This window comes from Coccinella septempunctata, chromosome 1 (genome assembly GCF_907165205.1).
Source record: "Coccinella septempunctata chromosome 1, icCocSept1.1, whole genome shotgun sequence".
NCBI classification, from domain to species: domain Eukaryota; kingdom Metazoa; phylum Arthropoda; class Insecta; order Coleoptera; family Coccinellidae; genus Coccinella; species Coccinella septempunctata.
The window spans coordinates 62,117,643-62,142,687 of NC_058189.1; the positions used below are offsets into that span (position 1 = coordinate 62,117,643).

The following is a 25,045-nucleotide window of genomic DNA, read 5'->3' on the forward strand; positions in this document are numbered from 1 at the left end:
TTAAAAAAATACTCACCCTGTAGTGTTATAGATGTTGTTAATTCTTGGATTATTACTGGATGACGAACTGTAATTTAATGTATTTTCTAGACAAATTTTACTGTTGAATCTGATGAAAAATTTATTGCTGTTGTGTATCTTTAGTTCAAATACCACTTTGAGTATTAGTACTTGTTTGTGAATTAAAAGGGGAATAACTGGGTGTTTGCAATAACACAAAATTTAAAATGTTTAAGTTAGTCTGTAATTAAGTATTCAACATTTCCAAATAAATTCCTCTTCTATAATAAAACTCAATAAAAGTAAGATGATAGCTATCAAATTCAACCAAAAGCATCAATTCAACGTAATTATATTATTTATTTCGTGTAATATCGGAGAAAAATTAATTTTTACTGGAAGAAATTATTTATAATACATATTTATACATATTTAGTACAACACATGCAATACACCTCTTTGAAGCAAGTTCTGATAAACTCAATACGATCGTTATGTACTACCAATTTGTTTCAATAATAATAATATTAGATGACTCAGACCTCTAAGCATAGAAAAATAGTTACAATTTCATAGTTGTTGGATTTCGTTTGTCAGAACTTGAGAATCAGTAATTTACAATCAATATATTTCCTATTCAACAATAAATGAAGACTTCGAATTTTGGCTGATCTCAGTACATCAAATAGAACAAATAAGTTAACGAAATATCATTCGTGAGCTAATTAAACCGACAAGGATACGAAACTATTGTATTGGGTGATATTCCTTTTCAGTATGTCAGCGCAAAGCCCTAGCACTCGTTCGAACCTGCAAAAAAAAAACAAGAATATATTTTCAATTTATATAAACCACATAAAAATATCGAGAACAGATGAAAATGAGGTTTAGTTTCATCATCAAAATAATTAGAACAACAAGAAGTTAGATCTACTGTCGCTTTTATATATATGGATTTGACTGCATCACTTGTTGATAAATATGTACAGAGTGTGTTTGAAGGTGGGGCTTTTTTTTCAACAGAAGGTAGAACTGGTCAAAATGAAGCGTTCCACCAAAAATCAGCTATACAAAACTTTCTAAATGACAAATTAAAAAAAAAAAATATTGAAATTGATTACTGAAATAGATCCTTATACACCCCGGACCGTTTGTTAGCTGAATTATCGCGAAGCAGTGTCGAATCAGAATCATCTCCTGATTCTGATTCGACCATGTGGTTTCGTTTAGGATATTGGCTCGTTCGATATTTACGTGGTGATGAAAATGAAAACTTAGGTTTGCCGAATTGTTGTCATCATTTTTTAGTAACTTACACGATTTTATGAAATGGCTCATTTCGATACCAACTGACAGAAGAGACTTAGGACACAAGTGTAAAGAATAGAATAATACTTCGAAATCTCACCAATGAAATTCGTCCAAATTATTCATGAATTTTTTCAAAATGGGCATCACAATCTTCTTGTTCGAACATTCCAACAATCGTCGTAAAGATGGGATGAAATGGGGAAACATCATAGCACTTTTTCAACATAACTAACATAAGCACTTTCAAGAAATTGCCTCGATTTTCTACATTTTTTTTCCACCCTAAATTGCACGATACAACAATTATGATTCTCTCAAAAGTGACCTAATGCATCTAATCCGATGAACTTGGTACTGAACCGTTCATTGTCCAGCCATATGTTTATGTTTTGTTTCGTTTTTGCGATGCCGGAGTCACCTTCCACAGTCCCGTACTTGAAATTCAATGAAATTTTGTCGAACTTCTAGGGGTTGTATATTTTATATAGATAAGCCTCACCTTTGAAAACATGTATAGTGACTGAAGTGTTCGTCAGGGGTTACTTATTAAATTGTTTCGCTGGATAAATCTAAGTAATCCTCATTCAAGGAATGAATTTTTCTTACCTGGCTCTGTCCAATTTCACGCATTTCAAAGGTCCACAAGCTACAACGGTGGCAGCTCTTGGTCTGTTCAGGAGCAGGGCGATCTCTCCGAAATAATCTCCGGGGCCCAATTTGCCAACCTCTGTGGGCTCTTCGCCTTCTGTCCGGTTCTGTTTCACGATGGCCGTTCCTTCCACAATTATGTAAAAATCGTCACCGGGTTCGCCCTGTCTCACTATGGTCTCACCGTTTTCGAATCTGCAGCAAAAGTGAGAAAACGTCAGTTACTTTTCGATGACTAAAAGATTCCTTGATTTACCGACCTCTTCTCAAATCGCCATAAAAATTCTTAAATATTCTCATTGAACTCATTTGTTTTAACAAAAAATCATAAACCTCCTGATATTCAATTGTTCAAACTGACTAAGTTATTTCAGTGTGTTGAATCAAATTCCTTCAATTTCAATTTATTGGATGTTAAATATTTTTTCAATGGAAATGAATAAGAATTTGTTATCTGGTACGTATGTTTAAAATGGGGATGGAAATATTCATACAAAATTCGGATTATCATTTGAAAAAATATCGATGACGTTATACAGAGTGAGTATTTGACTCGTACAAATATTTCAACAGTAGATTCAAAAGCTTCTGAAGTGGTTTCACAACTCAGAATTTGCCAGATTTCTTCACTTTATCTTTGTCCAATTCACATTTACATTCACGAAGCTTACTCTGATGAACTACTTCTGAATCTGTTTATCTAAATTCCCTTTTTTTGGAAAAATCAGGTTTTCTTATCACAAGTCGCTCTACAGGGTGAGTCTTTGACTCGTACAAATATTTCAACACTAAATTCTTGAGGTCAAAAGAAACACTTTTTTCTCATACCATTTTTTCCTATTCGACCCTGATAAAAAAATAAAGCCATTTTAAGTTTTCCTAATGAGCTGTGTCACCCCTGGAAAAACAAAATTACCTTCAGTATAACTAGCTAAATCTTTGACAATGCACATCTGTGGATCTTTTAAACAGAGTTGTATTCAGCCAAAGTACCCGAATTTTCAAATTTCACATATACTTTTTAATTTTTGAACATCAAATTACTCGAAAATGGCACGTTAAACGAGAAAATATAAGGAATACTTTTATTTTACAAAACGTTCAAATATTCATTAGATAGCATCCAACTCAGTTTCAAGAGTTGGGTTCTTTGAATTTTCGGCATTTTTTGATACGTAATGGTCACAACGAGAAAACTGGAAGACGTGGGTGATATCTTGTGTTCGAAAAAGATTCATCAAATAAATGAAAAACTATATACCGAAATTTATTTCATTCGACAAAACCGTTTGTGAGATAGAACTAAAAATAATTTTTTTTATGGTTTTTCAACACGCTGTATATTTCAAACCGAGCCGATTTAGGAAAATGATAAAGGAAAATGTGTGTCTTTTGACCTCAAGATTATACTATTAAAATATTTGTAGGAGTCAAAGACTGTACATCGAATTTGAGACACCCTGTATAGCATTTTCTTTCATCAAAAACAGCGACTGAATTCTTCCAACCCATTTTTTCCAATAAGGATTAACGATTTACTACAGAGAGCTCTTTGAAAGCAATATCTGATTCGAGAGAAAATGTAAAAACTGCACTAAAAACGCAGTGAAATTCATTTCATTACCACCTTCCAGATTGAAATTCGAATACGTTTTTATGTGACAATATAATTTATTTACTAGCCGTAATTTCAATTATTCCCGAACAATTTGGACGCGAACGACCCTTCAGATAATAACGAGCAGTTTCATTCGATAAAACTACCATTTCCGTTTCAAGCAACGCCTTTTATTTGTTGCATTTTAGCGAGAGCTATGAGGGGGTGTTTTCAGTAGCTATTCGAGAGAGAATGGAGTTGCTTTAGAACCTCATAAATCCGGATATATTCCCCGAGTCAGCTATTCTATAATTCAGCATTGTTAATCTCTCTACGTTATATAGGAGGGTGCAAAGTTCATCGAATTTCACTTGAAAAGCTGCGGAGGTTGGAGGAGAATATTTTAGAGGTTGCGGTTGGGGAATGTTCTAAAATTAGTGAAAGTTTTAAATTAGTTATCTTTTCTCTTAGCCTCATATCGATTTAAACTTATTTATGAACATCCCTACCCCTCCTGCAGGTGTTCTTACACACGGGTGACCTAGACTGACTATCCCAATGATTTTATCAGAGGAGAGTGGTGAGTTAACGGACGACTAGAAGGGTGTACTGCTCCACAAAAGTTAAGGAAGTTCAGACTGTTTCAAAAATTTTTTGAATATTAGGAATCTAATGTTCACTCACTTATCCAACTCATTCTTCAGCGTATTCCATTATAAGTTTCACAGTTTCAAGTGAAAATTTATTATTAGTATTTGTAGTACAAAATAAGGTCACTCAAAAATTGAATAAATAAGGTTCAGTAAAGAGAATGGTCCACTTAAACACCAACCTAAAATCGCCTTTGCATTCTTTCAATTCAGAAAGTTGATTGTAAGAACGTAAAACAATAACTGATCCAAATATCTTAGAAACGCAAACAACAAGGACTTGCTTGAAGGTGAAAAAGTTATCAAACGAGGAGAAAAAAAAATTTAGATATAAGACAGTAAACGTTTAATTCCATATTTTAACAGTATATTCTTGAGGTCAAAAGAAACATTTTTTCCGATTTGACCCTAATAAAAAGATGTAACCATTTTAGTTTTCATAATGAGTGTGCCACCCCTGGAAAAACAAAATTATCTTCAGAACCACTAGCTAAATATGTGAACTTGGTGAACTGATAACCCATGGGTTCACTGGTGACACTACACATCTGTGGATCTTTTAAACAGAGTTGTATTCGGCGCATTATAAGAGAAAATTTGAGGAATACTTTTATTTTACAAAACGTTCAAATATTCATTAGCGTCCAACTTAGTTTCAAGTGTTGGGTTGTTTGAATGTTTGGCATATTTATGGTACGTAATAGGGAATACTTCTTCTGATGAAAATAATGTATTTTTTATGAAATATCTTTGAAACGTCACATTTTGAAATAACCATTTCAACCGTTCCCCAAAAAAATTATTTTAAGTACTCAAAAACGAAAAATATAAATGGGAATTTAAAATTTAAAGCGTTTCGTTTCCATTGCACAAGTTGGCAACGTCGACTGAAATATGCGGTGATAATAAAGGACAACAAATACACTATCTTGATGAGATATACAAAGATGGCTGTCTATGAAGTCTGCGACGAACGAGGAAGGTCGTAATTTTTTTTTATCGCCGGTTGCGGTTGAGGCTCGACAGTGAGTAGGAGCCTTATGATGGCTGAATCAACAGCTGTTATTTTATAAACAAGTCATTGTTCTTTTTATTTTCTAGTAGGCGCTGTTGCCAAATCGTAAACTAGAAACGAAGCGATTAAAAAGAAAATATTTGAAGAATGATTTTGAATAGTTTTCCTGGTGGATTTGAAAAATTCATGGATGAAACTCATAATTATTCAATTTAAACTTGATAACCCCAATTGAGGAGAATTCCCCATTGTCATAAGTCATAATGAGAAAACTGGAAGACGTGGGTGATATCTTGTGTTCGAAAAAGATTAATCGAATAAATGAAAAAGTATTTTCCGATATTCATTTCATTCGATTGAACCATTCGTGAGGAATCTCATCTATTATACTGAATTATTGCCGATCTTTATTGCTCTTTTTTCCGGCATGCAAAGACACCCTTATTTAAACAATAAAAGACCCAAACGTTTTCTCGGAACATCTCCACAGATGAGGAAAAAAAAAACCTCTGTTAAAGGAACAAAGAAAAATTTCCAATTCTATCTATTATACGAAATCATGGACCACCTTTATAGCTTCTTCCTTTCACGCACACAGAGACACCACCCTTAATTAAACAACGATTTATTCATCTAACTCTAAAAAATATTCATCAATCAATCTAATAACACACCAGTATAACATTAGATAATCCAACCACATAATGTTCAAGTACTCCGAATCATACTTTGTGGGATTACTCTTGAATCGCCATTGAAGTGGGCCAGAAACCGCTCTGATACTCTACTATCAGATGCGCCAAAGCAAGTTCGTTGACACAGTCCCGTACTAGAAATTTCCCGGAATCGCATTCAACATTGCGGGATGGTAATCCGACATCTTGAATGTTCTTTGAACGATTTTTGGTGAAATAATTTTTTTTTTTCGTTCGTGGTATGATTTGGCGTCGACTGGCTCCGGAGTTATCAACAAAGCATTTACCTGACAGGCTCCAAGGCATCCGCCACCGTCAACCTCTCCCATTTGTCCAAGTTCTCCAAGATGGACACCCTCGACAGGAATTCCTCGTACATCTTACGTTTCCTAATCGTCGATCCCATCAGGATCCTGCGGTAAGAATCCCTGTCGATCCCCCAAAGCTTCACGCCAGTCTTGGCCTTCACCGATGCCGCCCTGGGGGTGCCATAGATGAGGGCCAATTCGCCGAAACTTCCGCCCTCCCCTATCGTCGTTACCAGATCATTGTTGACGTAAACCTGCAAAATGTCAGATGGGTTAATGTTATGACGGGGGTGAAGGTTGAGGGACACAAAGAATAACAATGCCAGAGGGTGGGTTTATCTAGAGCGAAATTCACACCCTGGAGACGTTCAGAGGTGGTAACACACCCTACAAAGGAGCGACAATAACTGAAATCGATAATTTATAATGTTGGACCCTAGATCGAGAAGACGTGATCAAAATTTAGTAAATTAACTGAAGGTTTATCATTTTTCGTCGACATGACAACGACATAAAAATAACTACATATTCAAAATCTGCAAAAAGGACACGTAGGGAGCAGGGTGAGTCTTTGACTCACTTTCTTCCTTTACAATTTTTTACGAATCGAAAAAACGTTTACTTTTATTGAGAGATAAACGACTCGAAAGCTGACCTTCGAAAAATCCTGAAAAAGATGGGTTCAGTTAAAAATTCCTCAAGACCGAATGGTTACGCCGAGATGGATGAAGTTCTCAGATTTATTACTAGAAGGGTTGCCCTTGCAGAATATGTATCACTTTTCTATCTACGGTTACTTTTATTGAGAGATAAACGACTCGAAAGCTGACCTTCGAAAAATCCTGAAAAAGATGGATTCAGTTAAAAATTCCTCAAGACCGAATGGTTACGCCGAGATGGATGAAGTTCTCAGATTTATTACTAGCACACTGCACACGCAGGGTGCAGGGTGAGTCTTTGACTCACTTTCTTCCTTTACAATTTTTTACGAATCGGAAAAACGTTTACTTTTATTGAGAGATAAACGACTCGAAAGCTGACCTTCGAAAAGTCCTGAAAGAGATGGGTTCAGTTAAAAATTCCTCAAGACCGAATGCTTACGCCGAGATATATGAAGTTCTCAGATTTATTACTAGCACACTGCACACGCAGGGTGCAGGGTGAGCCTTTGACTCACTTTCTTCCTTTACAATTTTTTACGAATCGGAAAAACGTATACTTTTATTGAGAGATAAACGACTCGAAAGCTGACCTTCGAAAAGTCCTGAAAGAGATGGGTTCAGTTAAAAATTCCTCAAGACCGAATGCTTACGCCGAGATGGATGAAGTTCTCAGATTTATTACTAGAAGGGTTGCCCTTGCAGAATATGTATCACTTTTCTATCTACGGTTACTTTTATTGAGAGATAAACGACTCGAAAGCTGACCTTCGAAAAATCCTGAAAAAGATGGATTCAGTTAAAAATTCGTCAAGATCGAACGGTTACGCCGACAGGGATGAAATTCTCAGATTTATTACAAGGAGAGTTGCTCTTTCAGAATATGTATCACTTTTATACCTACGGTTACTTTTATTGAAAAATAAACGACTCGAAAGCTGACCCTCGAGAAATCCTGAAAAAGATGGATTCAGTTAAAAATTCGTCAAGATCGAACGGTTGCGCCGAGATGGATGAAATTCTCAGATTTATTACTAGAACTGTTGCTCTTTCAGAATATGTATCACATTTCGATCTACGGGTACTTTTATTGAGAGATAAACGACTCGAAAGCTGACCTTCGAAAAATACTGAAAAAGATGGGTTCAGTTAAAAATTCGTCAAGATCGAACGGTTGCGCCAAAAAAAAGGTGTTTCTTTTGACCTCAAGAAATGAGCGGACACAGCATCCCAGTTTGAATAGGGAGCATAGACTATTACGACGGCAGCGGGTCGTGTATCACCGCAATCATACAGTTGAAGGTTAAAGAGAATGTCAACTAAAGACCACCAAAGCAGCGTAGCACTGACATGGCACATACATGACAAAGGCGATGCAAAATTTTCAAATTCAAACTGAAAACGACATATTTCACGCAACTGACACTTCACTCAGATGTGCGATATCTAAAAATTTTGCATCGCCTTGTCATGTACGTGCCATGTACAGTGCTACGCTACTTTGGTGGGCGCTCACCCTAATGCGATCAAAGTGAACATCTTGAAACGAATTTTCCTGAAATAAATTGACGAAAGGGCAGTGATCTCTATCAAACAGTTTGAATTCAAAATGACCAACGTATTTTCTGAAAAAAAAGTCCTCAAGTTGAGACTCTCAATTAAGTTTTCACGAAGAAGTGCATCTGAAGAAGGCTTAATCTGATATAACAAATAAGATAAACTTTCCGCAAACTACGAGGATGTATTGATATCTAGTTAGCTTAGACCAGTTCCATGCACAAAAATTATTAGAAATGTCAGTGTGAAGTTTGAGGTCAAAAAAAGTAAACCAGAGTTACGAAATAAATTAGAAGAGAGAAGATGTCCACCGAAATTGTGAAAGTCGAAAAATTGGAGTATTGAGCCATCATCAAGTACATGTATTTAAAAGGGTTAAGAGGTAAGCAGATTAACGAAGATATGCTCAATACCCTTGGTGATCAATGTCCTTCGTATGCGACCGTGAAAAATTGGACTGCAAGCTTCAAAAGAGGTAAATTTTCCATTGAAGATGATGACCTATCGGGAAGGCCAGTTTCTATGTCAGTTCCCGAAAATATCGATGCAGTTCATGACATGATTTTATCAGACCGTCGAATTGGGTAAAACGGATATCTGAAGCACTGAATATTTCATACGAACGCGTAAATTTGGACATGAGAAAAATTGCTGCAAAATGGATCCCCAAATGTTTGACTGTTGACCAAAAGCGTGCAAGGGTAGAAGCATCGCGTTCGATCTGTGCTCGATTTGAAAACAATGTAGACTTCTTAAACCGAATTGTTACTATGGATGAGACTTGGGTACATTTCTACGATCCAGAAACAAAGCAATAATAATCGATGGAATGGTGACACTCTGGTTCTCCAAGACCTAAGAAGTTTCGTGTCCAAAAATCTGCTTGGAAAAATTCTTGCTTCAGTTTTTTGGGACTGCTATGAGCATTATTGATTTTTTGGATAAGGGTAGAACAATAACCGGAGATTACTATTCGACATTACTGACCACTTTACGGGAAAAAATTAAAGAGAAAAGACGCGGAAAGCTATCCAAAGGGTGTTTTGTTTTTGCAGGACAATGTCCCTGCACACAAATCTCATGTTGCCATGCAAAAAATTCGTGATTTAGGGTTTGAATTACTAGAACACCCCACTTATTGACCAGATTTGGCTCCATCCGACTATCATTTCTTTCCTAAACTGAAAAAAACGAGGAGGTAATAAAAACTGTGGAGGTCTGGTTTGAAGAGCAAGAAGAAACATTTTTTTTGAAAGGTCTAGAGACGTTGCAGGTTCGCTCTAATAAATGTGTCCAATTAAGAGGAGAATATGTTGAGTAATAAAATATTTTGACATTGAAATTTTGTTTGGTTCTATAGTAGGCTTAGAATTTTTCAATATATCCTCGTATAGTAGGTCAGCGTCGGCTTCAGTCGGCCGCCGAAGATTCGGCCGACTCGGTCCGTTTAACGCCGATAAACCATCGATTTTTTCAAAGTTCCCACAGAAATCTCACCTCCACTTCGCCCTGATCTATCACGTAGAAATTATCGCCCTCATCGCCCTGCTGTATGATGGCTTCGCCCGGCATGTACGTCACCGGGAACATGGCGTCGAATATGTCGGACCTCTCGTTCTCGTCCAGGTGGGCGAACAGCACGTTCTTCGCTATGGCTTTGTACAGGGCTGCCATGGTCTTGTAGTCCTTAGGCACGACTTTTTTGACATAACTGGTGGCATCTTCTTCGGTTACTGGCTCGGCCGATATACCTCCTCTCCGTTTGGCGGGGGGTTGGGAGGCGGAGGGGGGCATGGGCGATAGGTCGTCCGCCTCGTCCGGCGAGGTGGCCTGCTTCGCCTCCAGAGCTTGTTCCTGCAGAGGTAAAAATATAATTATAAAAGGGGACCTTCCAAAAGGGGCTGGAAAATTGATGTTAGTTAATTTGGTTAATTCGCTTTTAAAGTATAGAAAACTCCTGCTGCTGGTACTGAACCTTTTCGTTCATAGCATTCATTATACAAGGACGTGTGGTACATATTGTGCTCTCGGAAACATTCACGCAGTGTATTCAATTACCAATGGCCGACACTTTTAATTCAGTTACATACTCATAATAATGAAACTTTCAACCCCAGGAGCGAAAAATAGAAAAGTAATTAAAATTCAGAAATCTCTGGAGAATAAAAGAAACGGTTGAAAAATAGGGTAACCGTTTGAAATAATAAAGAAGGCTTTTTGAAACAGTGAGTGTCAAAGGCTGTAACTTGGACGGAAAAGGGTTCTGAATAAAAAGTTATAGGGAAGACCCCTCTTTATTTTGAATAAAACCATACTTCAATCAATTTTTCGCTTCAATTTAGGATCATCCTGTACAGAGTATCGCAAATTACTTGATTTTGGCTGTTTCTGCTACTTCTGGACTAGATAGGTACAAACGTTGAGAAGAGTCCTGCCACGATTTTCACGAAAAGTCCATTAGTGGAAAACGTTTGGAGTTACCTTCATTTGTCTTCAATTTTTAACCAAATTTTGATATTTTGTCGATTTCGAAAATGTGCAATAATTTCTTAATTTTCGAGAATACCTGAATATCCATTTTTTTAATCTTTCATACTTAAGGTGGAAGAAACAACTTCGTTATTTCAAATACGAATCCATTCTCTTTATGATTTCATGTCACAGAAAAAACATATACAGGGTTAGAACTATTTAGAGGCTGACTATAGGAATATCGAAAACCGTTAAAAATAAAGGGTGGCTTAAATACAAAAAAGTAGTACATCAGTATAATCGCTAAATAGGATTATGACTACACAACGAATTTGGTGTAGTTATCTCCAAAAACAAATGAGTTATGAAGAAAAAATGATAATCTTGATTTTCAGTTTTTTCGAGATATCTCAGGAACCATCAGAGATATTTGGGTACTGTTTACAGCCACCCACTCATCCTTGAATAACGCAACATTTTCGTAATTCAAGCTACCCTGCATTTCTAACGGTTTTCGATATCACTGTCCCACTCTAAATTGTTCTAACCCTGTATATGTCGATATATTACTCTTCAAGGCAAAATCAGCATAAAAGTGAAATAATCACCTAACTGTTGAATCCCACATAATTTTTTTCTATGAATGAAGTGGAATACTTCAATAAATTGTAATAGTAAAGATCATATAATGAGATGAATTTTCATCAATTTTTTGAGATGAGATCACTTCCAAAATGAAGCAAGGCCATAGATATAGGCAATCAGTGGATGGGAAATGAAGTTTCAATTTGTATCATAGAGATGGAGAATTATTCGGAGTGAACATTTTTGTGGTGAAAGTTTTCAAAGAATCCAATCAAAAATGGAAATTTCACTAAAGCCCGTTTGCAACAGCCGAGAATTCCCTAGAGAATTCACTCGAAAATTCATGATGGATTGGGACAACACTAAAATTTTAATGACAGAACCAGACCATTTTAAACGAAAAATTAAAGAGTCTACGTGTATTCTATTAGATCAAGATAATAATTTGGCAAATTGTTCGATAGGAATAAATCATATTTGGATCAATTTACTAAAGAAGGAACTGTCATCCGGTAATTTCAAAATTAAATGAATCAACGTTTCTGTGCAGTCTCTGTTTCTGTGTGTTGACAATTAATGTCAGACAAAAAGCGACAATTCAGAAGATTCTCAAAAGTAGATTTTTCCGTCTGATGAAGGAGTCTGATATAGACTCCTCGACATCGGAAACAGCGAATTTCATTGATAAAACTAGTGCTGCTCTTCTGAAATTATCGCAGTTGAGGAATACTAACGAAAGAATTTCTGAGGGTATTCACAAGCTTGTAAAGAGTTTGTGAACACGACCATTCATTCTACGTTGTAACGCATTGTAGGTCCGTCAGATCTCAAAACGGTCTCAAGACCTACCTCAGTTGATACTTTCTCAAGATAGTGACAGCATCTCAAGATGACGGCTTATTAATAAACCCATATCAAGTCATTATCAATTTGATACTATCTCAAAAAACGATAATTGAAACTCAACTTATGAAATGTTCTTGAGATATACTTGAGACTGCAAAACGAAAAGAGAAATTAGTAGGTATTTTTATTGCTGCTTGATATTTTTCAATACTGTGGCTCGCAATAAAGTGTAACGAAGCAAAGAACGCTGTAGGAGATCACAGAGTGTAGGTACGTCATGTGAACTCTGGACATTTGAAAGATCCTGGAGACGTGCATGCTTCCTGCCCATCTTGCGACAATGTCCAAAAATTCTGTATTAGGCCCAACAATGGCTTGAACATTAATTGAAAAGTCTGATTTTCTGTTGCGATAAACTTCATGAAATCGATTTCGTCGTAGTAGTTGACCACATCTTCCATGGATTCCATATTGACTTTAATAATGCCGATTTTTGGAAGCACAAAAGACAATTAAATTACTGTCAGTTCACAAAGCAAATCAACCCAACCTTCATTTCGAGATCATCTTGAGTCAGGGTTTGACCATACTCAAAATTTGACGTTCCCAAAACCTATCTTGAGATCATTCGAGGATTTGAGTCACATTTATTAATAAGCGCCTACTCAAGTGAGATCACCGATTAAGACGTCATCTTGACAGAGTCTCAAGTAAAATTTATTCATTAGACTGGTGTCTCAAGACGCTACTTAAGACATTCTCAATACTTGAGATCTGACTATTAATACGGACCGTAGACTAGTTCGGAATCAGTTCGAACTTTGTTGGAACGCCAATTTTACATGGGCACACTCAGTCTAGTTGTTCTGACAGTATTGTTTATTGGAGCAAACCTCGAATAAACTTCCACCTTTTCCTGTCAAAAATAAGGAAACAATCGGATATACCTAAGGAATCTCTGGGTGAAACTTCCAACGCGTTTCTCTGTGGCAATCTGTTTTTTAGCTGAACATAACCGAACGTTTTGCTTCAAACCAGCGTTTCCCGCACGAATGCGGATTTGATTGATGGCGCCCTTTTCCAGCAGGTGCCAACTTTCGGGCCGTCCGACCCCCTCCGACCTTTAATGAACGCCGGCACGCTCGGTCGGAGCAGAAACTTCCCCGTGACGGCGAAAAATCCAACAGGAAAATTTTTCCTACCTACACACGACCGTTGTCTCCTAATCCGATTAGGTTTTGTGCGGCGAGGTGAACTCAGATTGTACCTATCCTATCCTTTCTTGTTGCAGCGGGATCTCATCGATCTGCCATTCTGGATTTTATGTAAGCTGGCCGGTTTTATCGCCGGAGCAAGGGTTCGTTTTCCCGCAGAGGACGGTTACCTTTGCGCTTTCGAGATCGCAGGAGGTGATATCAAGTCGAACACGCTGCAAATTTAACGTCGGAGATTTATTGCAGTGTTCAAAGATTGAAGCGGATAATTTGCGTACATTCAATAAAAGTTTGCATTCAAAAAACCGAAAGTTGGTCTAATGATTCGGAATGAAAAAATATTTTGAGCTCGTCAGTGGATTCTGCGTAAAAATTTACCTATAGATAGTTCAAGTTTCAGATCTGTAACTTCAAAGATTCAAAAGTTATGAGAACTTTTCGAAATTTTTTGCTAATAACTCAAAAACGAAGAATCGTAAGAGGCTACGGTTATCAACATTCTTTGTTTCTCTGAAAAAGATCTCGGAAATGTCTTATCCGTTTTCATCTTGCTGCTATAGTTCTAGAGATCCCCTCAGTAGACAACAAATTTTGCCCGCCCTGTACAGGGCGTACTATGATTTGTCCAACAGGTTTATTTGCTGAGCTTTAACAAGAAGATGTGTTTTTTTTTTATGAAAATAGTAGTTTGAAATGGCTCGATTTTTTCAAAATCATTTAAAACCACTGTTTTCATACGAAAAAATACAACTTAATGTTATAGCTCAGCATATAAACCTGTTGAAAAAAATCATAGTAGGCCATGGGATTGGTATCAAAAATGTGTCTCCATAATGTTTTTATTTCAACATCCTATCACAAACAGAAACGGAGATAATGACCAAAGTTGAAATCGCCAAAATTTAAATTTCGGCCTATAACTCAAAAACAAAAGAAGATAGAGGAATGCAGTTGATGGCATTATTAGTTTCTCCCACCTGTACAGGGTGGGTAAAATTGGTGATTCTGTTTGTGCTACGATTTTGAAATGAAAACATTATACAGACACTTTTTTATAGCAATCCAGAGTCATACTATGATTTTTTCCAACTGGTTTATTTGCTGAGCTATAACATAAAATTGTGTATTTTCGAATGAAAACAGCAGTTTATAATGGCTTAGAAAAAATCGCCATTTTAGCCATTTTAAACTACTGTTGTCATAAGAAAAAACACATATTTATGTTATAGCTCGGGAAATATACCTGTAGGAAAAAATCATATTACGCCACGAATGTTTTCATTTCAACATCCTAGCTCAAACAGAAGCGGAGATAATGACCAAAGTTGAAATTTTAATTTTGGCCTATAACTCGAAAACAAAAGAAGATAGAGGAATGCAGTTGATGGCATTATTAGTTTCTCGAAAAATGATGACCGTAATGTGCCATGCATTTTCCTCTATCTCGTTGTGTTGAAAGAGTAATAGTACAAAGTATTAGTACAGATATCTCCAATTTTGCCCACCAGAACTGAACTGAACACAGATGAGTCTAGATTCTGCCTCTACCATTGTGATCGACGTTCCCTTGTATACAGACGTCCACATGAAGGATATGCTCAGTGCAATTTCCTGAATACTACTGGTTTCGGGGGAGGATCGATTATGGAATGGGGTGAAATATCTTTGACTGCTCGCACAGACCTAGTGGTCGTTGATAATGGAGCTATGAATGCTGATAAGTATATAAGGAACATTCTTGAAGAGCATGTAGTGCCATTTGCCCCATACATTGGTGAAAATTTCATTTTTTTGGACGATAATCCCAGACCCCATCGTGGAATGGCCAACAAGAAGTCCAGATCTCAATCCGATTGAGCAGGTTTGGGACAACCTCAATAGAAGGCTGAGAAGTTCAGAAAATCATCCAGCTACTTTTAATGACTTAGGAATCCAACTCGGAGAAATCTGGGAAGGATTAGATCAAAACATTTTAAGATCACTCATTTTGAGTATGAACCGTTGTTGCCGAGCTGTAATAAACGCAAGGGGTGGAAATACCAAGTATTAAATCACTTATCAGCATTTCAGTATTTTGAGAATTGTTGATTTCTCTTCTTTCACATAAGATTCGGTGAAATCCTGAATTTTTCTTCCATTCAATGTGTCTTGTTTCGTTCAAAACCTTCCCGAGAGAACATAAAGTTATAAAGTCAATGTTGAGTTAACTTTCATTAAAATTGAGATTTTCAGAATGTGCGTTAATTTTTTTGCGCAGTGTATTTGATCTGCTTCCTGATCTCTAATAATTTCGAAAAAAGATATCCGAGGTCCTTCTTTCTCCAAGTCAGTTCTCGAGATGCTCTGAGTGGTCATCGATTTTGGGACATCCTCTATAAGAACTGCGATTACAGCGATTTCTCTCCACTACTACCTCGAAATACCTGACATTAAAGCAGTAAATAACGTCTCTCCGTCAAGTTGAGATACATATTTTGTTATTCTTCTCGGTCGGATCGCATCAAGCTGAATATCCAGATTCTAGACGGTTTGCCAAAAAAAAACCCGCGACGACTGTAATATATGTTTTCGTCCCGCTTATATCAGCGCCGCCCACGTTTTCCAGGACGGCTGTTGCCGATGCCGACGACTGTCGAAAGAAATCGTCGCCACCTTCGATCGCGATTCATGTTTGGACCGTTTCCGAAGCCACCTCCGGGAAAGGGGAAAAACGACGGGGAAGAAATAATCCCCTTTGATCTACGTTTGGTCTTGGGACGATTCGAAATAGCGGCAGTCGTTGAACCCGTGCCAAGACACGTCAAGAATTTTTACGAATAATTTGGGGAAATTGCGAAATGTGGATTGATGTTGTTTGGACGTTTTAGGAATGCTGAGTGTTCATCTTGCTAGAAATTTCAAACGGAGATTCGTTATTTTCAACGAGTTTTCACTTTTTCCGGCAATATTAAAATTGAGAAAATGAAAAGTTTAAAGTAATCCCTAGTTCATTGACTAAATTGTGACGAAAATATCGTCGGAAACGGGTTTTGGGGCTAGTACTTGACCCTTGAGTAGGGATGTAAACCAAATATCGATATGTCAGAGATTTCGATGTTCCAATTATTGTAAGACATCGATGTTCGGGTTTATCCAGGGATTTCAAGGGAATCATACAGGGTGAGTCTTTGGGTCGTACAAATATTTGAACAGTAGATTCTTAAGACCAAGAGAAACACTTTCTTTCTTTACCATTTTTCCCGAATCGGCTCGGTTTAGAAGATACAGGCTGTTGAAAAACCATTTAAAAAAAATGGATTTTTAGTTCTACCTCACAAACGGTTTCATCGAATGAAAAGAATTTCGGAATATAGTTTTTCATTCATTCGATGAATCTTTTTCGAACACAAGATATCACCCCCGTCTTCCAGTTCTCTCATTATGACCATAACGTACCACAAAAATACCAAAAATTCAAAGAACCCAACTATTGAAATTAAGTTGATCTAATTAATATTTGAACGGTTTGTAAAATAAATGTATTCTTCATATTTTCTCGTATAATGCGCCATTTTCTAGTAGTTTGATGTTCAAAAATTAAAAAGCATCTGTGAAATTTGAAAAATCGGATACTTTGGCTGAATACAACTCTGTTTAAGAGATCCACAGATGTGTAGTGTCACCCCATCTTCTGAAGGTAATTTTGTTTTTCCATGGGTGGCACAGCTCATTATGACAACTTAAAATTCGACTGGGTCACACTCGTTCAGCGTAATATGTATTGGGTTTGGTGATTTTCATTGTGAAAAATCAACGGTTGTTCAATAAAATGCGCCAACCAGAACTGACGAAATGGATACAGAGGATGACCTCGCGAAGTGAAATGACTTGCTATACGGTATAGCGAGGTGATTAATTGTATTTCTCCAGAAATGAAAGAAACACAACCAGGGCGGACCTACTCGACAATTTTATTCACTACCCCAAGGGCTACGCTCCATGACTGATAGCGAAGAAAAGGTCTATTTTGAGCGCAACTACGGGATTCCACTGAGGACGAGCGGTACCTCGTATTCTCTACCCCAAGGGCTTACGCACCATGACTGATAGAAAAGAAGAGATTTCTATTTCAACACTTATGACGCGAGAACGCGAACAGGGGGGTTGACGGCACTACCCCAAGGGCTTACGCACCATGACTGGTAGCGAAGGGAAAAGTCAGACTCGCGAAACAGGGTAAAGTACGGCAAAAGATAACAGAAAGCGGTGTCAAATAAGTAACCGGTGTAGGTCTAATAAAGAAACTGAACGGTATAGACGGGGACCTACCTCCTTTATTCAAGGCACTCGCGGAAAACCGAAAAATAAAAATTTGGTTTCTAAGAGCACTACCTTCGTAACACAAAATTTATTCTAAATTCGCTGAACGGCTCGTCGTGCACAAAATCAAAGAAGAATCGCAGAGAAAAGAGAGTAAAGAGCGTTAAGAGACAAAAGAGAGTCAAGTGACAAAACAGGCCGTCGCGGGGGAAAATCTGCTTTTATAGGCAAATCCCCCCACACGTTCAAAATCTGAAAATTCCAGAGTGCGACAAGAGTGAAAAACGTCGTCAGCTCCGGTTTATCGCATATCAACATCAGAAAAACGTCAAAACCCTCAACGGCATGCAAGAAAAACAACGTTAAACACAGCTCAACGGTTTTTTACATTTACTCTGCCTACCGGAATGAATGCACTGAAGATTTGAGAATTAAATATTTTCAAAGGCGGAAATGTGAAATGAAAGGAATGCACTAAAATAAACTGCAATTTTCTCAGAAAACTGGGATTCATTACAGAATCTTTAGGTGAACTTTTGTCAGTAGATTCTACGTATGAAAGTACCTGTTTCAGATCTGTAACTTCAAAGACAAAAAAGTTAAGAGAACTCTTCGAAATCTTCAACTTCTCATTTTTTCTAATAACTCAAAAACGAAGAATCGTAGGAGACTATGGTTCTCACCATTCTTTGTTTCTCCGAAAATGGGCTCGGAAATATGTCTTGCGTTTTCTTCTAGCTCTTATAGTTCTCGAGATCCCCTCAGTGGACAACGAATTTTGCCCACCATGTGGACAAACACAAAAAATATGAGCCACACGGCTTAATTGAAAAAAAAATGAAAAATTGTCAACGACCGCCTAGAAAGGCATGTGGCATTAACCGAATGGACTGGCCCGCTACCCCCCAGGCCAAAATCGTATTTAAGCAGGAAATTTCTTGAGTCGAGACAAGATTTCAAGACAATATGTCAAGTAAACGACAAGATTTGTTTGAGATGTCTAAAACACTGGTGTGCGCACTTGTCACTTTTTGCATGCATCAACATTTCAGAAAATCGGGGATATGGGATCAGTTTCGTGGCGGCGCCACCATGTCATTTGCTTCGGTCTGTCCTTGTTCTACCAAAGGAAATCCAATGATACTCTCTCGTTTTATTTTGTTTTGCGTTGATATCGAACATCGATCAAGGAATTCAAAATATGAACTGGCCCATTTTGTCAGCTGTTACGGAATATTTGTCACATACAGTTTAATTTTCGTTGCAAAAAAAAAATCTGTCAATATTTCAACACTGTCGAATAAGAGTTCGAAGGAGTATTTACCATTCTTCTTCAAGATAATTTCCGTCTCACAAATTGAATTCATGAGGGGGGTAATTCAATATGATTTTAATAAAACACAGTTGATTGGTCAAATGTCCAATATATTCAGTTGACGGAAAGGGAATTTTCACTATATCTACTCTGGAAGAATATTTGGAGTAACAGACTGCAACAGATTAACGTATTTCTGTTTCTTAATACATGCTCACAATTCACATTACGTATTTCCAAAACAGTTTCTTTGAAATATTGCTGAAGTTTCCATAAAACTTAGCTATATCGGTACCGAATGTTCGTTCATCTGATTTGGTTCTGCTTCAAATTCCCACAAAACCGAATTCTTAGCTGTAGCTCTTGATTGTCCATACAGAAAACTGAACTTACTAAACGACATGTTGAATAAATGAATGTTCTACACCCCTTTCTCGAAACTAATACATTTTCACGCACCAATAATCGCTTATAAATACAACATATTCGTACGTCGTAGAAAAATATTCAAATTATTTTCAAATATCAAATGACAATGCTCTGTCAAATTCTAAACAGCGCTACCTACAGTGGGACAAACGAAACTGATCCCATATCCCCACGAAATTCAAAACAAAATCTAATCAGTGAATACACCAGAGTTTTAGACATCTTAGATTTGTTGACTTTTTCTCATGACAAGACAAGAAGTTGGTCATCAAGATAAGAATTATTCTCTTGTAGGCCCCTAGCCATCACTTTTCGAGCAGAAAAATGTCATCTTCCTACAGCCTGAATTCAAAAAACCTCCTGAAGAATACGATCCGGGTGACATCTGTTTCAAGCCCACACAGCTCGGATTTCATCAGCTCTTTCGAGAAAGATTTTCCATAAAAAATTTATGTTCAAAATTTCTGCGTTTCTTCTCAACCTAATCTTTCAACTTATCCTCGGAATAAAGATCTCTGACATCTTACCTTGAACTCACGAAAATTCGGAGCTTATTATGAAGTACCCCCGAACCTCGGGCAATTTTCGATCCTTTCATGTTTTTAATAATAGACCGACGGGGCGGGGGCGGGGTGACCTTAAATAATGAGATAACCGAAGATGAACATTCCAAATTAAAGGGACGAGTAGGTCTCCAGTTTCTCCACGACATCTTGACGAGCACGAGAGGAAATGTCCTGGATGCCCACGGGAATTATTAAAGGGTGGGCGGCGGTGGTGAAATATTTGCCTGCTATGCGGAACGGGCACGTAGAAGGGACTTGAGCTTTGGTCCAAATTAAAAGCGCTGCCGGAGAAGGAATTGGAAGCGGTTGTTGTCGTGATGAAATCGATTAATATTCGATGATTGAAGACTATGGAAATGACTTGGTCTTGAGTGACATCGTATTAAAGTTCTTCGCCTGGTATGATGGAGTAGTAATGGTCGGAACTTTTTTATAAGGGGAAAAACTGCGGACGTGGATTTTTTCAAGTTTTTCACAGCTGGTATCAAATTTTCACGGTTTACGTTTTGAGACGGTGAATAGGGAATACTCCTTCTGACGAAAATGATGTATTTTTTATGAGATATCTTTGAAACGTCACATTTTGAAAAACCATTTCAACCGTTTCCCAAAAAAAAATTATTTTAAGCACTTAAAAATGAAAAATAAAAATGAGTATTTAAAGTTCAAAGCATTTGATGAGAATTGCACAAGTTGGCAACATCGACTGAAATATGCCTTGATAGTAAAGGACAATAAATACATTATCTTGATGAGATAGACAAGTTGGCAACATCGACTGAAATATGCCTTGATAGTAAAGGACAATAAATACATTATCTTGATGAGATAGACAAAGATGGCTATCTATGAAGTCTGCGACGAACGAGAAAGGTCGTTTCTTCTTCGAAATACACTACTCAAAAATGTAGTACACATGTGACAATATACAGGATGGGCTTTTGAAAACGAAACGGACGAGATAATGGATAGAATTAAATTATCTAGAGAAATGCTCAGACACAACTTTGAAGATCAAATTTACAGCGGTTTTCCTTCAGCCTTCAGTGTTACAACCCCAACCCCTGAAATGTGAATAGGGAAAATGGTATGCGTGATACATCATTTTGAAGGTCTATTTGTTTGTTTCTAATAGTTGGGGAGCCCAAGAGGGAAATTCGGGATTTACTCGAGCGTGTCAGATTAATATAAGGGGACATACCTTGGACCCTGTAGAGTACCTCTACCAAAAATTAGACCTCTATATAAGGAGAGTTGTCTAAGACGGCCTGTCAGAAAAGTAAAAAAAAACGATTATTGTACATACTGGAGCGGGTCAGATTAAGATATATGTGGTTAATTACATGTTGAAAAGTATATATTCTCTTAATCTGACAATTGAAGCGTGTCGAAAATGTGTGGGAGGGCGCCAAAGTTGCAAAAAAAAACACGTCACGGGTACATTCTTGAGCGCGGTGGCGTTTTTTCCTTATTTTGAAGCTAATGATTCAAGAATAACGGAAAAAATATAATCTGACAGTTTTAGCAAGTCGAAACAATAAAAATTGGCCATAAAGGTCACAAAACTCAAAGTTTTTGAATTATCTAGTCCCCTGGGCTTCAAATCATTTTCGCATTCATTATTAAAGTTGTAGAGCATAACATTCTCTACAAATTTTGTCCCAAGCAATTTTTTCTACGTTCAAACGTTTTTGAGATATATGACGATTAATACGAGGTGTTTAGCGATACATGCTGAAGTGAAAATTCACTTGTTGGAAAATAGTACATTCTAAGGTTCAGTCACAGACAACACCAAAATTTTCGTGACTAATTTCGAAATTATCATCATAGAAATAACTTGTCATTTTGACAATTGTAGATTAGACTGGGATTCTACATTGACCTTGCCCTTTCGCATGTGTGGCTAAGCTCCTCACCCTTATCGCCCTCTAACTCGAGAAAACGATAAGAGGTACAGGGAGGGAAATATTCGAAAAAAAGGGATTTTTATCATCTTCAAAGTGTCAGATTAAGAAAACCCCCCCGATTAATGTCAGATTAATGGGTCAACACGTCTACAACACCCATATTAACCATCTGTATGAAAATCTATATCCTCCAAAAATCTGACACGCTGGAAATTTTTTTTTACCATTTTCAACTCTTCCGTATGGCGAGTCCCACCTCGAAAACTATCAGATCAGCATGAATTCATTATCAGAGACACGTAGGGCATATACAGTATCTTAATCTGACACGCTCGAGTATGTAGACCTGACGATTTTTTTTTACATCTTTGAGACCCTGCAGACCATTTTGTAAAAGTGCATACATCATAGAACCCTTCTTTCTTTTTACCATCTAATCTTCATAATCCACTAGGTCTCCACGACGCTCGAGTAAATCCCGATTTAGCATCGTCGGCTCCCCAACTATAATTATGTATTTCTCTTTAGACGATATCATCTGTCATGAACCAGATATCAAAATATTACTGTCCCTTTCATAAACAATTTAGGTTATAATGGTTTATTCCCTTCACTCATTGACATAAAGATTTGAAATAGTATTTTCTTTGAAAAACAAGTACAGGAACCGTACAGAAGATTTATAGTCAAATCTATTAGATAAATCAGTTAATATTCGATTGATTTATACAGCATGCTTACAGGAGAAACTAATGTTCGTCAAAATTCAAATGCGAATGTTTCGAAAACTAATGAATTGAATGAAAACAAAATGAATATTTTTATAGTTTACATCTGGCAGTAAGGTCTGTAAACTGCAAATCAATCTTGAATATCTACAACCATTATTCTATTTCGACAGAAACGACTAGGTCTTCTTAGCCAGTGATAGAACATTTAGGTAAACAATAAAGCGTAAATGGACGAATTATACAAATTGTCCTCATCCTCTCTGGAGCATCTAAGTAATATACAAACGAGCTTGTAATAGATGAATATCGTCTGGATATGTTGGCGAATGTGGACTTCAACAGCTTCTTATTTATCTAATGGGGAACGAAGCTCAACTTTGAAAACCCTTGAAATTTTCACGTTAACCACTTGAAGTTACTGAGGAACAAAGAATGAAGGATAGAAATGAGGAAAGAATTGAAATTGAAATCGGGAACAGAGTGAAAAATGTCAAATTTCCATGGTCAACCGACTGCTAAAAAAAAAGTGAATATAGTATACTTGTAGATTATGTTGTAATTTTATATACCTACATCAAAGCGCGTCGCCGCTAGGTATTCCACTACCTGACCTTGAGAGTGGGTGCTGACTAATGTACACCCTCAATACTAAATCATATTTAATTATGAGCCATTACAAAACTCTTGCCGATTTTCGTTGCCAGCTCTGTCGGACTATATGGTTTCTCGAAAATGGATCGTAAAAGTTTTTCTCGTTCATGGGCACTTGCCGGGGAGGTCAAAATCTACAACCTTTCGAATATTCGGGAAATTTAACCGAAAGCTATTTTTAATATACCTACCTACATGATGAGGGGTCCTTTTCGCACGTGTTGATGCCAGTCCGCAACATGCAATTTTTTTTTGTGTCGCAATCGGTAAACACAGAGTTATTTCCATACGAATTTCATATTTGAAACCCGGATTATAATCTCGCGGGTATATTCCCGGTTATTCCATTCAGGTTCCAATCGCTATTCGGGATCAACAAATATGCTCATTCATAGAATCCGGATAATTCCCACCCGTACAATTCTAGTAGCTATAAGTATGATTATTTAATTTCGGTTCTCTAAAATAAACTCGGCCGAACTCGAAATAGAAGCCTATTTTTAGTCCGCGGATTATCATTTTACTGGGGAAAAATGATATTTCATACGGTTGTGCATTCGTGAAAAATTCAGAACAAATAGCTGGGAAATTAAACACGTCCACCTTGTGTTCGACACGCGAGAAGTGAATTTCATTTCCCTAAGTCGATATTTAGATCTACGGAAATTTTGCCGAGGATTATGTTCCTTGCAAGCCTCACGAACTAGTCTTGGTGTAGTGTTCTGAGCTGACATGCAAAAAAAATTACGGAATTAACAAGTCAAGTCCTCTTCCTTCTGCTGAGCGCTTAGCACAAGGCTCAGAAATCCACCAACACTCTTTATTTATGTACGAGAAAATGCTTCTTTCAATTCATTGTTAGAAACAATGTACTATCCACAAGTAGATTTTTTTTAAACGTCTCTAAAATACCTCAAAAGGTGAAAAAAAAGTTTTCCTGAGTCATTTTCTTTCCTGACAGAATATATAGACATCATAGACTCCATTTCCTCTTATTTTAGCACTCGGTTGGCCATGGAAATTTGACACATTTCACTCTGTATAGTACGAAAATGTGGGGTTATGAAGCTTGTCAAAACATATGTTATTACGGATTTTATCACGATGTCGAATCTCTTCGGAAAATATGTAACGAACATAATTGAAGTTTATACAAACGGATTGAAGGCATACCAAATCCAGTTAATTGCATGAAAAATACAAGAGATCAGTACAATATCATAATATGCACTAGCTTGAGGAGAGTTAATGTTCGTTATCTTCTTTGGCTAAAGTTTGAACACGTTACACCAGTCGTAGATTTCAAAAATATTAACCTGAAGATTAAATCCATATATTGCAGTGGTTGGGAATGGGTACCTCCAGAAGGAATTAACAGATAATTACAAGAATGTTAAATTCTTCAACCAAAATCATCTAGCATCACTATAAGTAAAAGGAATTAAAGGCAGTTTCAAGTCAAGATGAACTTCACCTTTGAAAAAAATTTTTACATGAATAAACAATTAACAGGACAACTGGGTCTAAGACGTCTGAGATACAACCCCTAGAAGTCCCACAAAATTTCATTGAATTTCAAGTACGGGA

General features: G+C 37.0%; 1 protein-coding gene across 2 annotated transcripts in view; it reads right to left on the reverse strand.

The window, feature by feature from the left end:
- Window positions 1–221: 221 nt before the first annotated feature.
- LOC123310969 (cAMP-dependent protein kinase type I regulatory subunit) overlaps window positions 222–25,045 on the reverse strand; it is a 77,407-nt gene continuing 52,583 nt past the window's right edge. For both annotated transcript variants that reach the window (XM_044894698.1, XM_044894706.1), the window contains exons 2-5: window positions 9,938–10,294; window positions 6,204–6,478; window positions 1,918–2,154; window positions 222–810 (exon numbers count right to left, since the gene is read on the reverse strand). In XM_044894698.1, the coding sequence (XP_044750633.1) occupies window positions 726–810; window positions 1,918–2,154; window positions 6,204–6,478; window positions 9,938–10,294 (954 nt within the window). In that variant the 3' untranslated portion in view covers window positions 222–725. The remainder of the gene's footprint in view (window positions 811–1,917; window positions 2,155–6,203; window positions 6,479–9,937; window positions 10,295–25,045) is intronic.